The sequence below is a fragment of the Ambystoma mexicanum genome, chromosome 14 (genome assembly GCF_040938575.1).
Source record: "Ambystoma mexicanum isolate Mex_15411 chromosome 14, UKY_AmexF1_1, whole genome shotgun sequence".
NCBI classification, from domain to species: domain Eukaryota; kingdom Metazoa; phylum Chordata; class Amphibia; order Caudata; family Ambystomatidae; genus Ambystoma; species Ambystoma mexicanum.
The window spans coordinates 102,318,481-102,338,307 of NC_090940.1; the positions used below are offsets into that span (position 1 = coordinate 102,318,481).

Genomic DNA, 19,827 nt, shown 5'->3' on the forward strand with positions numbered 1-19,827 from the left:
ACAGGGTATTTAGGTAGGTATGTCATGGGGGTTTACAGCGCTACCTTTGATGGGGAGCAACGCGGTACTGCATGATGGATGAGGAGTGGGAAAAATACTCAACCGAAGGATTAGGTTGGTAAGGTCAGTATATGAGCAGGGAGGGAGTAGGAGACAGGGAAAGGGGGTTAAGCCTGTAACCAGGATTCTGTGGTTGAACCCTAATGCAGGAATAGTTATTGTCTACAAAGTAAAGAAGCCCTGAGCACACACACCAATTCACAGTAGGTGGAGAAGCACTGCTGTGTCATAAATGCAGTTTCTTCCATTTTTTAACAAACTGCAGCCCAGTCCACATTAATAGTTTACTGGCACGGGTGAGCCCCACAGGGAAAGAAGACACTTCCCCACGATATTGTGGGTGTGATGTGACCGCACATCACACCCACAGCACATTGCAGCATCTGCTTGTGGATAAGACACAGAGCTCACCTTATTTTGGTGTTAATTACCACAATGCTTAGGTGTCTTATTACCCTGTAACAGGGACTGCTGATTGTAACGGATTAACCACCAGTGGTAACCCTTAGAGTGTGTCTTTCTATAAAGCCATATTTTGCGCTCTTGTAGCAGGCGGTATTTTACCTCCAGGGGTATTTTCCATTTACCACAGTCTGTAGCATTTACACTCCTGAATGAAACCCTGATACACTGGATTGCATATGGATGCAAGCAAGCTGTTACACCTGAAAGCGCAGTCTCGGCTGCTGTGCAACTATTAACACTCTGGACTCAGATGAATTGTGCAGCTAAAATTGTTGTATGAGGAATGAGCACAACAGGCTCATTGTCCTACAACCAGCCGCAGAGCCCCCTGCAGGACTCGCCGAAGAGCAGTGGGAATGCACATTTACCATAGGTACACACACGGTTAAGATCAATGCTACCAGGCAATGTTAATGTTAAATTTAAAGGTATTTGTATCGCGCTATTTGTATAGCGATATTTGTATCGCGCGCTGTCACCAACGGAGTTGGTCCACAGGCACTCAGGCAGATCTGTAAACGAGAATGCGGGGTGGGTTAGTAAGGTGAAGAGGGAGTAGGATAGTGAGAGAAGTGGTGACCTGTTAGAGGCATCAGTTCGGTTTACACCGTGCACTGAGCTTTGGTGCAAATATCGGAAAAATGGCAGGCTTCGTGTGCTGTTGGTGCGGCTTATGTGTTGTTTGTTGTTGCTGAAAGACGGAATTGAAATGCACAGTTTAAAAATACATTCACGTTTATAATGTTCTTAACATACCACAGCATTTTTTGTTCCCCGAATCTCCTCTACCCCTTATTACACATGGGACAGCATCCCAGATGGAAAACTCAGGGAAAACTATGCGCAAAATAAAAATTCCTGCAATGGTACGCCCTTTTCTGGTGTGGGCTTTTCGGCGCTGAGCTTTTTGGCGTGGCGCGTTGGGCGCAGGCTACTGTTCAGTGCACCCTGGTGGCATCATTACCTTTGGTGCACCCAGACCCTCTTTTTTGTTCCACATCACAGGCTTGGAGTCTGTGATGAAAAAACAAAAGGAAAGGTTGGGTACAGCAAAGGTCTGACGCTAGTGCACCCCAGCAAACCTTCTGTCCCCACAACACCCAGCAGGCAGCCCATTCATACAAGGAGCCATGTGGTTAAAAGGTTACCTGTGCTGATGCCCGCAGGCAACCTTTTAACCACTCGGCTCTTTGAGTAAAAGAGCTGACTGCTAGGTGTTGCTATTACCCAGCCGCTCCTTTTGTTTCTGAGTAAAGACCTAACAAGCAACAGGAAGCCCTTTAACCGAGCAGTGCTGCACAATTAAAGGGCTAACTGCAGGTGTCAGCACTTTGAATTAGAGAAAAGAAGAGGAGATGTCTTTTCTATTTTCTAATCCAAAGTGCTGACACCTGCAGGCAGCCCTGTAACCGTGTAGCACTGCTCAGTTAAACGGGCTGTCTGAGAGGTCAGCGTGGCTGGAGTTAGTCAGGGCTGAGCCCTGGCAGGGCCCTGGCTCGGGAGCCTATTTTTGGAGATTGCCAGGTGTCTGTCCTGACTAGCCCAGGGCTACTTAAAGCCCTCAGTACATGCACTTCTTTTTTTAGCATTTGAGTACCTGCACTTCTAAAATCCTGAAAGAGAGTACCAGCCCTCAACTATTTGTCGCAGTGAAAATGAAAGCATTTCATTTCACTTCACTTTATCTCAACAAAGGACTATGCTTCTGCAGCCTTTGCTGGGGAAAGCTGCACCCTCTCCTGCCTCCTCCCTCCACCACCCGCTGTGCTCATAATGTCTCCTTCCAGGCCCTCCTTGAAGAACATAAGGAGAGACAGACATGCAGCTCCTGAGCTCTCAGCACACCAGCTGCGGAACACCATTTCCCTAAATGGGCTTCACCTGTTACACAAGGGTCTACTTGCGGGTTTGCATAAGGAGTCTGGATTGATTTGGAAAGCCTGTGCAATTACTTTTTTAACATGTTTCTTTGTAATTAGTACCTTTTATAATATGTTACTGTTTAAGTAATTGGAGTTTTGCTGAAAGGTTTTGGGCTGAAAACACGCACACAGCTCCAGTTACCTACCAAATGCCTTGTTATTACACAATGAAAGCGAGCAAGTGTACAACTCCCCTTTTAAAGCTTAGTTTACAGCTCTGACATCTGCTAGTTTGATATGCAAATAAGAAAGTTTCACTTTATATGGATATTCAACATTTCTTAACACATTGCATAACAACAAACCGGAAATGTGTGTGACATAATCCCAGAGACACTGCCTAGTGTGAGATCCTTGGCTCATAATGTGATCTCACTGTGCACGGCCTTCAGAAATTGGGAGTTTTCAAAGCAGGCCATCTTTTACACGTGGCAATACTACTGTCAAGCAGGGCAAAATCAGTCTGTGGTTGAGAGTCTTTGAGAGATTGCTGCATTAGGCTGACAGAATCAGATATAAAGGCAATGGCCCTCATTACGACCCAGGCGTTTGGACCATGGTGCTGATAGCACCATGGTCCATGCCGGTAACTTACCGACTCCGCCATGGCGGAATGGGGAATTACCGCCCCATTCCGAGGTTGGCGGGGCGGTAATTCCCCATGCCGCCATGGCCCTTCCCCATTCCCATTTTTGCCCCATAGGGCTCAATGGGACTGGGGAAGGCGCTAATTACGGCACCGTAAATTACGGTGCCGTAATTAGCTCCTAGGTCCCTTTGCGGGTTGGTTTTTTAACCCCTGCTAAAAGCAGGAGTTAAAGTGCCACCCGCAAAGGGACCTCGTAATCAGGCGTTAAGGGTTTAACGGCGCCGCCACCTTTTACGGCGCCGTTAACCCCTTAACGCCTGGGTTGTAATGAGGGCCAATGCCTTAAGAGTAAAGCACTAGCTGGACACAGAATGAGTTTCCTGTTCGCGTACACTCTCCAGACTGCCTCACAGCTCCCTTCCACAGGTATCAGGTAATATTATCCCCATATATATGGTCGCCGTAAATAATATCGCCGGGAAAAGGTCGCAGTGATATTATATGGGTGACCATATATATGGGGACAGGAGCAAAAAAATAATAATAAATAAATAAAAATATAAAAATGTGGGGGTTGCGGGGGTGTCGCCCGCATGTTCCATGCAATAATGTCGCCACAAAAAACGGCCATTTTTCGGCGATATTTTTGTATGCCGAGATTTTTGTGGCGACATTATTACACGGAACCCTTCCACATGCCAGCTCGGCATGGGTCACTAGCAGGGACTTGGCCACCCCTACCTACCTTGCTATTGGCTAAAATGCACACACGCATTCTAAACTCCTCGGATGAATTTTCCATACCTTGAACTTCAAGGGTGTTCACCTAAAGAGCTTTGAGGCCATACCAATAGCAAAAGGCGCTATACAAATGACAATAGCATTACAGTATACTGACATTTTGGTTGGAAGCACTTGAGATGTTTCAGCAGCAAAAGCCATAGTCTACAGATAGTTAAAGAGGGTGTGACAACATAACTGAAGTGTGAGTGTGGGGAGCGAGACTTATAGAAATGGATACAGAGAATGAGACACAAAGGGCGACACACGTAGTGAGCCAAACGGAAAACGAGGAGCATGGAATCTGAGAAGGAAACACTGCTCTTGTTATTGTTTTGCATGCAGATATATTTAAGATACGGCGCTGACAGGTCCCAGGTCCCGCTCTGGCGGATGCCAGCCCCGAAAACCCCGCGTTTAAACGTCACGCTTCAGCAACGATAACATTCTTATTTACTTTATAATGCCGCCACCCTGTGGCATTAATACGAATGACATATTACAACATTCAGCAGCAATTGGACTACTTTTCCACGTTTATTTTTGTGTTTCTAAAAAGAAACATAAATGGCTGATGCTGAAGAAAGTAACATAAGGGATTTATTTACCGTATCTTCAAACAAATGTATGTGTCTAAAGTATTTGACAAAAAACTCATTTATGTCTACTACCTGTTGACATATTTTGGAGAAATGTTTTACTCTACCTTAGGGGAAAGCATCACTTAAGGGGAGCGGTTTATTGGGCCATCATCAGACATTTATAAACTTGTTCACATGCTGTACTGGAAAATAGATGCATTCTTTTTTAAGATCCGTGAGAGTTTGCATGCGACCAGCGCTGGTCAATGAGAGGCTCTTGCTGGGTCTGAGATCCGGCATCGGATCTCTCCCCGCATCTCCGACCTGGCCTGCCTCAGCCCAGACAAGGGGAGCTCTGGGATCGGGGATTTAATCTGCTCTGGGCGCCTTTCCCCAGCCTCATTCGCGCGTTTGCAGGCTTTATTTGCCAAGCCTGTTTATTCCTCCTGGCCTGAAATGGACACTACGGGAATCAATGGGCCATAACTATCACTGAGGTGGGGGCCATCAAAGTTAAAATTAAGCTTTTTACATGCTGGGCACACTATTGTTTTCCAAATGTGCACCTCACACTTTCATAGAAAGAAAAAAGTCATTTCCAAACTTAAAAATGCTGCTTAAACTTGCATTCACTAGATTTCTTTGAAATGTGTTTCTTTTTGTGTCAGACTACCACACCCTGTGATTTTTGTGCACCTTCCTTTGTGTTTTATCTCAGCTTATATTTATAAAGATGTTATAAGCTTCTCAAACTGCTTAATCACAGATAAATGCTTCTGGTGAGTTTACAGCAGTTATTAGGAAATTAAACTGTGGGTTCATGAGTGGCAACTTTTGATTTTCACTATAGGGGCAGAAATACCCCCAGCTCCACCCCAAATATAAGGAAGCAGCCAGCCCAACCCATTCCCTGGCCAAACACATTTTATAGCACTTGTTTTTTTTTTTATAAGATATTGCAAAAAGTCATACGATTAATAACCAGCTTTTAATAAACGTCTCAGCAACGGTCTCTCAACCTGCTGAGCTACCCTGGTAGCCTTCTACTGTAGAGCGTGTCTATGGATCCCTTAATGTACTATAAATGCCTGCATTGCCAACAGTACTTTGGGTGCACCACTGCCATGGAAGTGATTTAAAGTGGAATTGATGCGCAGTCTGGAGTTTGGAAAGAAGCAGCATGAAAGAAATTGCACCATTTAGAAACTATGATTTTGAGCATTTGATATGAGCGGAGTGGCGAGCTCTGCCCCCTGGGAACTTCACCCCCACCCTGGCCCTTTTCCCTTTCCACCACTGCAGGCCACCGCGAGGCACTATGAAGAAAACAGGATAGTTATTAGGAAATGGTGCTGGAAAGCTTCTGAGCCACTGAATAAGTAGGCTGTAGTTCATGCAGTATTGCTAAGCCGATGCGCGTGATCGCAAACGCGCAGGGTGCTCAAGAGGGCCCATAGGTTGCGGGTCTCTGCATGTTGGCGTAAAGACCAAAACGAAATGGAGTCCTACGGTAAAAAAGCATTGTTTGGAGTTTGAAGCGCAAAGGAGGGCGGAGTTCCATCATTTCTGTTCATATGACTAAATATATGATAGATATGATTGGTTATTTATAACGCGCTTAGTACCCAGAGGTTTCTTAGCGCGCACCCTGTGTTGCTCCGCGTCATCTTGCTTCCAAGGCGAGCACGTTGCCCCTGAGCTATCCTCCCGAGACCGGGAGGTCTCATATCACTTTCTCCAAAATGCTTCACATAATGATGTTGATGATAAGGTGTACCGTGCAAACCATACCCCGGGAGTGGCGGTATTTCGTCGGTATTTCGGAATTCACTAGAATTTGTTAACGTGTATTTACCGAATGATCTGCACCCAAACTCCATGCTCTTGATTAATAAGATTGCATATAAACGCCAGCTGCGCGACCTGGCATGAAAAGCATACAAGGTTTCTGTTTCAGTTGGCTTTGCATCTCGCAACATGGACCGCTCATAGTCTCCCTTCGCCATTGGACTGAAGTACTCATCCAGGGTCACCTTTGAAGCCTGGCATGACCCGTTCGTGGGGGCCACGTCTTGAATATTTAGAGTACTGCCGGGCCTGCCGTGTGCAATTTCTTGGCATGGCATCATCTTCCCGGGTGACCGCGAAGTCTATCTCAAGGCTTGCCACCGTGGGCCTTCAGCTGAAGCCGCCCCCAATCCATGAAAGTCAGCCATGGGTGTGAGGCTACCCATTATCTTGGTCTTGCAGTGTCTCCCTGAGCACCACCCTCCCCAGCCATGGCTGCACTGTTAGGATGGTAGCAGAAACCTCACACAGGCAATCACCATGTGGCAAAGGGCGCACAAGCGCTCCGCGCAGTGCCGCAACCCTTCTCGACTCAACTTGTGAGGAGTGTAACGTTGGACTCTGTATCCCACCGGGTCACGGACGTTCTATGTGTGTAAATAATGAAGCTGCACACGAGGGAGTGTTTCCAACCTCAATCGTTATTTTAACTGAGGACCTCCTCGTCCTTCGCGTCACTTCCCTTTCATCTCCTCCTAACTCTGACCTGCCTCACATAACGTAGCTGATAGAACATTAAATCCCCCCTTCTTAAACATAGAGTCCGCCTTACCCCCTTTCTTCTATCAGTCTACTGGTTTTATTCGGGTCCTCATGGGATGCTCTTCTCTTTGCTGTTCTGCACTCTTTAGTGAATGACTTTGCGACACCTCCCCCGAGTCCTAATCTGATGAGTTACCATCACCTAAGAGCGAGTCTTCTGAGTCGCATCCACTTCTCTGATTATGCCACTGTCCTTCCTTCACACCCTGGCATTCTTTGAAATGTGAAATATTACGGGTGATGGGTCTTCTCTCCCCATCCTCAGCCGTTATTATCGCGCCCTTCTTACTTGTCACAGTCAGATGTTCCGGCGGAAACCTCAGTTCTTCCTTTCTCTTCTGCGTTTGTCGCCCCATTACTTGATCACCTATCAGAATGCTCACTTCCCTGGCTCCTCTGCGCGTGTCAGCCAAACGTTTCATCTTTCCCTTTTCTTCTTCATCCTGTTTCCTGGCCCGAAGATCCGTCTCCCAGTGGTCCCTCTGCTCTACTCCGTGAGGAAGGCATTTCCTGACCACCCGCCCAAACATCAGCTATGCTGGGCACACCCGTGTCTACTATGTGGGGTGTTCCGGTAGTCTCAAAGTAGCTGGTTTAGTACTTGTTCAAAAGGTTTTTCAATGTCGTTCGCGACCTGGAGTCTACTATGCCATTGGCCTGGGGCCATAGCAGCATAATTTACCTGTGTCTGTAACCCATGAAGGTGTAAACATTCCCCAAATCCCTACTTGATGACCTTCAGAATCCCATAGTCTGTGAGTATTCGGTCCAGTGCGGCGATGGCACTCGTGGTTGCTGTCGATGGCACTATTTGTATTTCCAGGAACCTAGAGTATTTATCTATCACCACTAGTATATAGGTTACATTCCTTACTGGTCCGAAAAAGGGAATCACCACCTCTTCCCACTTGCCTCCAGGTAGAGTCGACATTTGTAGCGGACTGGGATGTGGCACCGGGGCTACCATGCAGGATGTGGCACATTTTCGTAAAGTTACCTCTACCCTAGTGTCAAGTATTTGGAAGCATATCTTCTGTCGCAACAATCTCTTTGTTGAAACGATCCCACGATGCACTTTGTGTGCGAGATCAGTGGTTTTCTGGCCTAGCGTCATGGGTAGTACGATTTTGCAACCCTTCAGGATAATGTGGCCTTCAGCTTCTCTTGCACCTGTACTAGACTGTTCACTTAATCCTGTACGTCCTTGTCGTTGTCCTTTGCCATGACCTTTGCATGCCTCATCTTCCCTGTTCCTATGCACCCTGCAAGGATGGCTAGCGCCAAATCCTTTTCTGATTCTTTTTGTAGAGATCTGCCCACTGTAGAGTTAATTTGATGGATGATGTAATTTATGAAGGCATCTGCAATTGAGGGCTCCCCTCTGGCTGATCCAGTTGGGCAGGGTAGAGGGATAGGTTATCTGCCAAATTATCTTCCTTTCCAGGCCGCTGCTGGATACATTTATAATCTTGCTATTGTTTGCGGCATTCTCTCCCCCGGGTTGCAATATAGGGTGATAGGTGCTTGATGGTCTGTGGTGATGGTGAAAGCCTTTCCGTACAGGAAGAGATGGAAGAGTTCACAAGTCTATACCACGCCAGACTCTCCTTTTCCACCTCGGAATATGCCTGTTCTGCAGGGGATAGTGTTTTGCTGGCATGGGAAACAATGGTGTGTGCAGAAGTCGGGTCATGTTGTGCCAGGGTAGCTCTGAGTCCCACTGGGCTGGCATCTACTGCCACCTATGTCTCCCTGTTGGGATTGAAGTACGCCATTTCCTCTGCCAATGTGATTTTCCGTCTGATTCACTCAAACGTGACTTGAGACTCTGGAGTCCACCAGAAATCCGTTTGGTTCTATGCGAGCGCTCGTAACCGGGCACTGACTGTGGCATAATCTTTCAAATATCGAGAACAGTAACTCGCCAGCCCTAGAAATGACCTCAGATCTGAGACGGTTTCCAATTTTGGGGCTCCATTTAGCACTGCCACTCTGTCTGGGTCGGGTCTCATTCCCTGCTCTGAGAAGATGTGTTTGAAAAACTTGAGCGCCCTCTTCTGGAATCCTTTTCCCTATTGATTGTCAGCCGGGCAGCCTCCAACGCCAGACAGATTCAGTGTAACATGGCATTGTGTAGTTCCATTGGTTTTCGGAAAACCAAGATGTCGTCGATATAGTTTAAACAATTCGGCACATGTTTGATCACTTTGTGGATTTCTTCCTGTGAAATGTCCACTGCCAATGAGATCCCAAAACTCAACTGCTCGTATCTGAATAACACTAAGTGTGTTAGAAACATGGTTATGTAGAAGTATTCTGAGGCCTGCTCCAGCTGGTGGTACCCTTTGTTAAGGTCTAACTTTGAGAAGTTTGTTGCTCCATTTAGTGAGTGAATTGTGTCTGTAATTCTCTGTGCTTGATGGCGTTCATGCTATATAGCCTCGTTGGGTCGTCTCATATCCACACACAGGCGTATGGAGCCATCTACCAATTTCTTGGGAACAGGCACAATGGGTGACACCCAAGTGGTGGGTGCCATTGCCGATTTGATTATGTCTTGATCTAAGAGTGTTCTTATTTCCTTTTCCACCTGAATGTGAATGGGTATGCCCCGATAGTGTTGGTCCACCAGTCTGATGTATAGTTGATGTAAAGCCTTACTTTGCAGTTTTCCCAAGCCCTTGAATAGTGCAGGAAATGCTTTCTCAATGTTTCAGTCCTGCACTATATATTTGTGCGCCATGAGGCAGTATGGTAAGCGCACCAAAGCCATGTCTACTGCCGTCTTGAAACTCAGGATGCATCCACTCTCCACTTCAGTTTTGAGTACATGCATTTGTATCTGGGCCGAGTGAGATTTGTGTGTGCATACCGTGAAAAATATGCCACTAGAAAGTAACAGGACGTTTGATCTGTATGGGTATATGTCCACGCCGGGTGGTCTCAGTTTCAGTGATTGTTCCGGACTGTTGTACGCCTCTTCACTGAGCACGGTCAGTGTTGCTCCTGTGTCTATACGGAATTCTGTTGGTAGATTGTTTATTTACATTAGTAAAGTAGGTCTATATTCTTTTGCTGCAGCATTGCCCAAAGCCCACATATACCCTTTTTTCCATGGATCATTCGTGGACGAACTCGACTCGCTCCCCAATGTTGATCTTACTTCCATCTATCTGACGTTTCTCCTTGAATATCAGAGTTCTCTTCTCTTCGGTGGCCGGTAGTCTCTCCTAAATTGGTATTTGTTATTCTCCCCCTTCCCCTTTATATCGGTTTTCCGTGTGTCCCCCACCTTGTCCGGTACCACTACTTCGATATCGTGTGGAGCGCTGACCCATTTGCGGGGATGTACTCAGGTTGGCCACTATCGGGGCATTTCGGCATACCGCACGAAAATGGTTCTCTCCACCAAAGGCTGCACATGTTTGTCCCATCGCCGGGCACAACCCTTTGTGTGGGAATTCATATCCGTAGCTAAAACATGACTTGTCACTTCTTCTGGTGGAGGTTTGATCACCCCATGCAGGCATCAGTTTGTGAATACGTTCTTGTTCCTTTGATTTCGGGTGTACTTTCAACTTGTTCATGTTCCCCGCCTGTTGTTCTATGGCTGATTCGGCAGGGCCATCGCTAGTATTCCTACCACAGATCTTTGTTTTGTAGTCATATCTTGCGAAATATCAGGGATTCACATCCTGCCATCACTTGCGATTGCAGTGCCTCTTTATAAGAGTATCGCCAGAATTCGCAGGGCTTGATTCTAATTCGGAGCCGCATTACTACCTTGTCCAGAGATTCTCCCATAACCTGTATGGTCATATGGAAGATGTGTCTCTCATAATCAACATTCCTGTGAGGAGCGAAGTATTACGAGAGTGCGCCCTTCAATTCGTCAAATGATGCCGTTTCCTTGTCCAACAGTTCATGTAAAATGTCACGTACTGCCATTCCCACTGCCAAGATTAGTAGGTTTTTCTTTCGTCGCCTAGATGGCCCAGTGCTCCTATACATACCTTGAAGTCCCGGATCCAGCACGCCCATCGTGGCCCCACATTGCTGTTGTCCATTAAATCAATGGCTCTGGGCAATTGTAATGAGAGTGACTCGCCCTGCGCCATCTGGAACATGCCCGATGATCGAGCTGAGTCTGTCGCTGGTATGTCAGGGTCTGACGTGGTGTTCTTCCTTGATTCCTTTCACCTGCTTCTAAATATGTGCTCTTTCAGCCTGCACTTCTACAGCGTATATCCTTGTCCATGTACGTGTGCTGCTGTGCCTATGACTCCTGGGAATGATGTCCCCTTCAACTTTTAAGCAGGGCAGCACTCTTCCCTCTGTTACTGTCAGCACTGTCTGTCCTCTCAACCTTCCTGCAGCCTCAAGGATTAGTGGTGACCTCGCGGGCACGCCTCTGTTTGGTGGCCCTGCACAATTCTCCAGGCCTTCTTCGCCCACGTGCCGGAAGCAAACAGAAGATTCCTCCCTCAGGCCCCCTACTCTGGCGAGTGTGAGCAGGGTACTCCGCTCTAGGTTGCCGCTCTGTAAACCCCACGGGGCTCGTACCACACGCTGGCACTGTGGGTGCCGCTGGCCGTGCTCTGCAGGCCCTGGCACTTCGTTGCCAATGTAACATCAGTGGGTTACGTACATTCTATATGCATAAATGACGAAGCGGCGCACGGAGGGACTATTTCCAACCTCAATCTTTAAGCTGAGGACCTCCCTGTCCTTCACATCCCGCCCCTTTCTTCTCCTCCTAACCCCGCGCCGCCTCACATAATGAGGTCCATAGAACATTACAGGAGATAAAGCAGATGTGTTTTCACACAATGATCGAATCTCTCGCAGCCCGTGAGTGCTGATGGCACACTCTGTTAGGCGCATGCGTCATGCACAAACACCTGTCATGTAGGCTGGCGCACCTGGCATCCGAAAAGAAGAAAAACACTGTTGTAGTTTATAACGGCCTTGAACTAGGCCCTCTTTGCCGGTTGTTAAGGTGTACGGTGCGAACCACACAGTGTTAGTGGAAGTGTTTGGGAGGATAGCTCAGGGGCAACGTGCTCGCCTTGGAAGCAAGACGACACAGTGCACCATAGGTTCGATACCCGGGTGCGCGGTTAGAAACCTCTGGGTATTTCGCGTTATAAATAACCTAATATATTATATCATTTGGTCTATAGAATGGCCTGGAAATCCAGTGTCGACTCCGTATTCGTAACTCCGTGCTCTTGCGCACTTGCAAGTCAATGCCACTTTTTCTCACTTATCTGCGGTGATGGAGCTCTTGTTACCGCGCAATAGGATCAGGCTTGTCATGTGACACAACAGTTGAAACAAAAGTTGCAATATAAATATTGACGAGGAACACACAGGAGATATTAAATGACTTCAGAGGAAAGTGCAGAGACTTGGGGAAGAGCGGATGAAAGTGGAGTGGTGGAAGTCCACACTGGGGGGGCATGAGCAGACAGGTGGAAGTGAGAACCAGACTGCAACGCACAGAGAGAGCAATAGACACTAGAAAGAGTAACCATTTGCATCGTCCATTGCAGTTTTGTGTGTGTGTGTTGTTGTGACCTTGGGTCTTGGTTTGCGGTGTAGTGAGAGAGCAGTTTGCAAAGGATAATGGAGACTGTGGTGATACTTTATTTATTTATTTATTTATTTATTTATTTATTTCATTTGTAAAGCGCAGATACAACCCAGAGGCATTGAGGCGCTGTTGCACATACAAGTCAGGTACAGATAAGGTGAACATAGACATTGCAGTAGGGTGGAACAACAGGGAGAGGGAGGTAGGTTACAAAAGGTTGCACATTGAAGGTGTTACATGCGTGCAGCGCGAGTGTACGAGGAAGCAACCCCGATACCACCGAGCTCTCAAATGTCCCCATGCGTGAGAGGTCATCCAGTCCTTTTTCTAGGACTGCACGTCTCAGAATTGCAAGAACAAAACAGGTCTGTTTGACTTTCTCACACGTGGCACAGGGAAACTTGATGCTCAGCGTCCCCCTGTTCCCGTCTCACACACACACAGTAGTGTTAACGCCCCGCCAGTCCGACCCAAAATAGGGTGAAGGGTGAAGCGAGGGCTGTGGTCGCCAACGGCCATGCGCCTGTTAAGGCCACATTAATGCGCGTGGGGGAGACAAAAATCTGTCACAGGGTGCAAATGGCCTGTTTTCTGGAAAAAAGGGAAATGTTCACTTTGATGAAGGGGCTTGTGCGGTTGTGCACCCCTTCATCGAAGAGATGGAATGTGCGGTTGTGCACCCATTCATCGAAGAGATGGATTGCCTAAATCAAGATGGCCACCATAGAGGTGACAAGGACATGAAAGAAGCTAAACCCTGGACAAGCACACGCCTGGCATAGAAATGGCAATTCATTTTCTGTGTACTTCTGTTACACCTGAGAGAAATGTATTGTGTTCTGTGTAATCAAACTCTGCCCAATGGTAATACTCATTCCTGCAGCAGCCCTACAGCCGAACGTGTATGCACTGTGTCTTCCCTCTAAGCGAGAGGTCTGCAGGTCTTCAAAAGTGTATGCACCGTGTCTTCCGTCTAAGGAATAGGTCTGCAGGTCTTCAAAATTGTAAGCACCGTGTCTTCCCTCTAAGGAAGAGGTCTGCAGGTCTTCAAAAGTGTATGCACCGTGTCTTCCCTCTAAGCGAGAGGTCTGCAGGTCTTCAAAAGTGTATGCACCGTGTCTTCCCTCTAAGGGAGAGGTCTGCAGGTCTTCAAAAGTGTATGCACCGTGTCTTCCCTCTAAGCGAGAGGTCTGCAGGTCTTCAAACATGTATGCACTTGGTCTTCCCTCTAAGGGAGAGGTCTGCAGGTCTTCAAAAGTGTGTGCATTGTGTCTTCCCTCTAAGGAATAGGTCTGCAGGTCTTCAAAAGTGTATGCACTGTGTCTTCCCTCTAAGCGAGAGGTCTGCAGGTCTTCAAACGTGTATGCACTGTGTCTTCCGTCTAAGGAATAGGTCTGCAGGTCTTCAAAAGTGTATGCACAGTGTCTTCCCTCTAAGGAAGAGGTCTGCAGGTCTTCAAAAGTGTATGCACCGTGTCTTCCCTCTAAGCGAGAGGTCTGCAGGTCTTCAAAAGTGTGTGCATTGTGTCTTCCCTCTAAGGAATAGGTCTGCAGGTCTTCAAAAGTGTATGCACCGTGTCTTCCCTCTAAGGGAGAGGTCTGCAGGTCTTCAAAAGTGTATGCACTGTGTCTTCCCTGTAAGTGAGAGGTCTGCAGGTCTTCAAAAGTGTGTGCATTGTGTCTTCCCTCTAAGGAATAGGTCTGCAGGTCTTCAAAAGTGTATGCACTGTGTCTTCCCTCTAAGCGAGAGGTCTGCAGGTCTTCAAACGTGTATGCACTGTGTCTTCCCTCTAAGGGAGAGGTCTGCCGATCTTCAAAAGTGTATGCACTGTGTCTTCCCTCCAAGGAAGAGGTCTGCACCTCTTCAAAAGTGTATGCACTCTGTCTTCTTGGCACAATGTTTTCCATAAACTCAAGGCCGGTACCACAAATACACGCAAAGGAGCAGACAATAGAGTGTACGTTCAGACAACCTGCCCCTGCCCAGAGGCCCTGGCTTACAACTCCCATGATGCCTCACCATTGACTATACTGGCTAAGGCTGATGGCAGTCTGAGGCCAAAACCTTTGGAGAGACACAGGTCGTCTGCCTGTGATGACCACATCAAAGAATTGTAAACCATGAGGTGGGATTGGAGGACTGCCTCACAGATGGCAAGAAAGCTGCGCAACACCTTTCCTTTCTTATTTGCACTGATTGCATGAGGTCGCCAGTTGCGACCGACACTTCCGGATAAATGGCCTGCTGTCTTCTGATTGTGTGAAACGTTTGATCCTGAGATGTGTCCGTCTTTTGTTTTAGTTGTGTCCGTCTTTTGTTTTAGTTGCATGCTCTCGCACTCCTGTACATGGATAACAGTCTTGGACCTTTATTCCGCAGCTTCATTGCCTTCTCTGAACAATACGTCGAGTTTGATCCCTTCCTGACGCCGGCGGACCCCTCGAACCCGTGGATCAGTGACGACACTACGCTATGGGACTTGGAAATGAGGTAAGGCATTGCACGCCCTGAGTGACGTTCTCCCAGGGGCAGGGCCCCTCAGATCAGACAGAATTAAACTTGCACCCAACCTTCCTCTGACCACCTTCAAAGATGTAGGTTCTTTATGGCCATTTAGAGTGGGATCCAAAACAGCTGTGCCATATTTTTCAAGAGATGATCCTATCTTATGTTACATGTGTTTTGTAAAGTGCCCTGAGACAATCAAGGCAGATTCTGAGCGCTTTTGACCAGTACTTGATGTTCTCGTAGAGGTGTTCTGCATGAAATTGCAATGGGAAGAGGAGGGATTTAGGAGCTATCCTGGGTTTCACACCAGCTCAGGGAGTCTTTCAAGGGCTCCTTTGAGCTGGCGTAGTGGGAGAAGGCACAGCAGACCCCTTTTGTTATGAAATGCACCCGCAAGGCACATTTAATAACAATAGGGTGCTGATGCAAAAGCATCAGCACCCTATTCAGATGATTACCTCCCTGCTCCTAGGCAGGTGTGAGGCGGTTTGCATTGAACTAGGGAGCTCATGCATTAGCATGAGCAGCGTCATGCGAGGCGCCGGAGCGGGGAGGTTAAAAGAAATGTGGCGCATCCTCCTCCCGCCTCCTGTTGACCAGGGGCACGCGGGGAGGGGGGGGGGCGCCAATTCGCCAAGGGCGCAGCTGGCGCTACGGCCGGCGCTGCTGGGTTGCATATGGTAACGGATGGCTGGAGAGGACAGCCATGCCCGCTGCCTCTGCACCTGATTTAGACCGGAGGGGCAAAGAGGGCAAATGCTCCAGATCTCGAACGTTCTTCAGGACACACCTGGGCTGGTTCCCATGCCAGGCTCGGCTGGCAATGCACAGCGACTGGCAATGCACAGCGACATGAATTAGAGCTGGTCTGCCACGGGCACCCAGCGCAGTAGCTGAAGGACATGTTTGACGTGGTTGTGTTCCGCGCAGTCTCCACGAGAGGCCGCAGTGTCATCTACTGCCCCACCACTCACTTCCTCTTTACTACTCTTCTCTCCTCCCTACTACTCACTTCCTGGCCCCCTACTTCTCCTTCATTACACAACTACCTCTCCCGGCTTCCACTGGTCCCACTCCACTACCACTGCTTACTACTTCCACCACCTCTCTGCCACTACTTCCCTTCTCCTACTACTACCTTTTGTATCCCCCTCTCCTCTCACTACCTCCCACTACTACAACTGCTTCTCACAACTACCACTTCTTACTGTCACTGCTTCATTACCGCAGTGGCTACCTTTCTGCTACTGCGACTGCAAATACCACAACTTCCCTATGGTGTCTCTCTCTTCACCACTGTGCACTACTAGCACCACTACCCCCTCGACCTCTGCTATACCACTGCCTCTACCACTACTACACTCACTCCTCTCACTCACACATACCACTCCTGCAGACCCCTCTCCCCAGCTGCCTCCACGCACACCACTTGTGCTGTGTCTACTTTACCACTAACTCTACCACTACTACACTCACTCCTCTCACTCACACATACCACTCCTGCAGACCCCTCTCCCCAGCTGCCTCCACGCACACCACTCGTGCTGCGTCTACTTTACCACTAACTCTACCACTACTACACTCACTCCACCACTACTACACTCACATCTCTCACCCACGCACACCACTCGTGCTGCGTCTACTCTACCAGTACTGCACTTCCCCTCTCCCTTTCCCCCTTGCACTTTTCCCTTCCCCTCTACCCATGCACTTGCGCGATCTGAATGACACCTGACCTAGTAGGATCGTTGTTTGTCTTCCCTTTATTCCCCCGTTGCCTCGACGCGCCTTGAAACACTTGTGTATATGCGCGTTACAAATGTCATATCATATCATATCATACCACTGACTCTACCACTACTACACTCACTCCTCTCACCCATGCACACCACTCATGCAGCATCTACTCTACCACTTATTCTACCACTACTACACTCACTCCACCACTACTACACTCACTCCTCTCACCCATGCACACCACTCGTGCAGCATCTACTCTACCACTGGCTCTACCACTACTACACTCACTCCACCACTACTACACTCACTCCTCTCACCCATGCACACCATTCATGCAGCATCTACTCTACCACTGATTCTATCACTACTACACTCACTCCACCACTACTACACTCACTCCTCTCACCCACGCACACCACTCATGCAGCATCTACTCTACCACTGATTCTACCACTACTACACTCACTCCACCATACTACACTCACTCCTCTCACCCACGCACACCACTCATGCAGCATCTACTCTACCACTCACTCCACCACTACTACACTCACTCCACCACTACTACACTCACTCCTCTCACCCACGCACACCACAACAGCAGCATCTACTCTACCACTGACTCTACCACTACTACACTCACTCCACCACTACTACACTCACTCCTCTCACCCACGCACACCACTCATGCAGCATCTGCTCTACCACTGACGCTACCACTGCTACACTCACTCCTCTCACCCATGCACAACACTCGTGCAGCATCTACTCTACCACTGACTACCAATGCTACACTCACTCCTCTCACCCATGCACACCACTCGTGCAGCATCTACTCTACCACTGACTCTACCACTACTACACTCACTCCACCACTAATTCACTCACTCCTCTCACCCACGCACACCACTCATGCAGCATCTACTCTACCACTGACTCTACCACTGCTACACTCACTCCACCACTACTACACTCACTAATCTCACCCACGCACACCACTCGTGCAGCATCTACTCTACCACTGATTCTACCACTACTACACTCACTCCACCACTACTACACTCACTCCTCTCACCCATGCACACCACTCGTGCAGCATCTACTCTACCACTGACTCTACCAATGCTACACTCACTCCTCTCACCCATTCACACCACTCGTGCAGCATCTACTCTACCACTGACTCTACCACTACTACACTCACTCCACCACTAATTCACTCACTCCTCTCACCCACGCACACCACTCGTGCAGCATCTACTCTACCACTGACTCTACCACTGCTACACTCACTCCACCACTACTACACTCACTAATCTCACCCACGCACACCACTTGTGCAGCATCTACTCTACCACTGATTCTACCACTACTACACTCACTCCACCACTACTACACTCACTCCTCTCACCCACGCACACCACTCGTGCAGCATCTACCCTACCACTGACTCTACCACTACTACACTCACTCCACCACTACTACACTCACTCCTCTCACCCATGCACACCACTCGTGCAGCATCTACTCTACCACTGACTCTACCACTACTACACTCACTCCACCACTACTACACTCACTCCTCTCACCCACGCACACCATTCATGCAGCATCTACTCTACCACTGATTCTGCCACTACTACACTCACTCCACCACTACTACACTCACTCCTCTCACCCACGCACACCATTCATGCAGCATCTACTCTACCACTCACTCCACCACTACTACACTCACTCCACCACTACTACACTCACTCCTCTCACCCACGCACACCACTTGTGCAGCATCTACTCTACCACTGACTCTACCACTACTACACTCCACCACTACTACACTCATTCCTCTCACCCATGCACACCACTCGTGCAGCAACTACTCTACCACTGACTCTACCACTGCTACACTCACTCTTCTCACCCATGCACACCACTCGTGTAGCATCTACTCTACCACTGACTCTACCACTACTACACTCACTCCACCACTACTACACTCACTCCTCTCACCCACGCACACCACTCGTGCAGCATCTACTCTACAACTGACTAAACCACTACTACACTAACTCCACCACTACTACACTCACTCCTCTCACACATGCACACCACTTGTGCAGCATCTACTCTACCACTGACTCTACCACTACTACACTCACTCCACCACTACTACACTCACTCCTCTCACCCACGCACACCACTCGTGCAGCATCTACTCTACCACTGAATCTACCACTACTACACTCACTCCACCACTACTACACTCACTCCTCTCACCCATGCACACCACTCATGCAGCATCTACTCTACCAATGACTCTACCACTATTACACTCACTCCACCACTACTACACTCACTCCTCTCACCCATGCACACCACTCGTGCATCATCTACTCTACCACTCATTCTACCACTACCACACTCACTCCACCATTACTACACTCACTCCTCTCACCCATGCACACCACTCGTGTAGCATCTACTCTACCACTGACTCTACCACTTCTACACTTACTCCACCACTGCTACACTCACTCCTCTCACCCATGCACACCATTCGTGCAGCATCTACTCTACCACTGACTCTACCACTACTATACTCACTCCACCACTACTAAACTCACTCCTCTCACCCATGCACACCACTCATGCAGCGTCTACTCTACCACTGACTCTACCACTACTACACTCACTCCTCTCACTCATGCACACCACTCGTACAGCATCTACACTACCACTGACTCTACCACTACTACACTCACATCTCTCACCCATGCACACCACTCGTGCAGCATCTACTCTACCACTGATTCTACCACTACTGCACCCACTCCACCACTACTACACTCACTCCTCTCACCCATGCACACCACCCGTGCAGCATCTACTCTACCACTGACTCTACCACTACTACACTCACTCCACACTACTGCACTCACTCCTCTCACCCATGCACACAACTCGTGCAGCATCTAC

At 48.4% G+C, this 19,827-nt stretch overlaps 1 protein-coding gene across 4 annotated transcripts in view; it reads left to right on the top strand.

Moving 5' to 3' along the window:
* RGS6 (regulator of G protein signaling 6) overlaps nucleotides 1-19,827 on the top strand; it is a 1,543,034-nt gene that overhangs the window by 1,256,233 nt on the left and 266,974 nt on the right. For all 4 annotated transcript variants that reach the window (XM_069638605.1, XM_069638608.1, XM_069638607.1 and 1 more), the window contains one exon: nucleotides 14,983-15,093. In XM_069638605.1, the coding sequence (XP_069494706.1) occupies nucleotides 14,983-15,093 (111 nt within the window). The remainder of the gene's footprint in view (nucleotides 1-14,982; nucleotides 15,094-19,827) is intronic.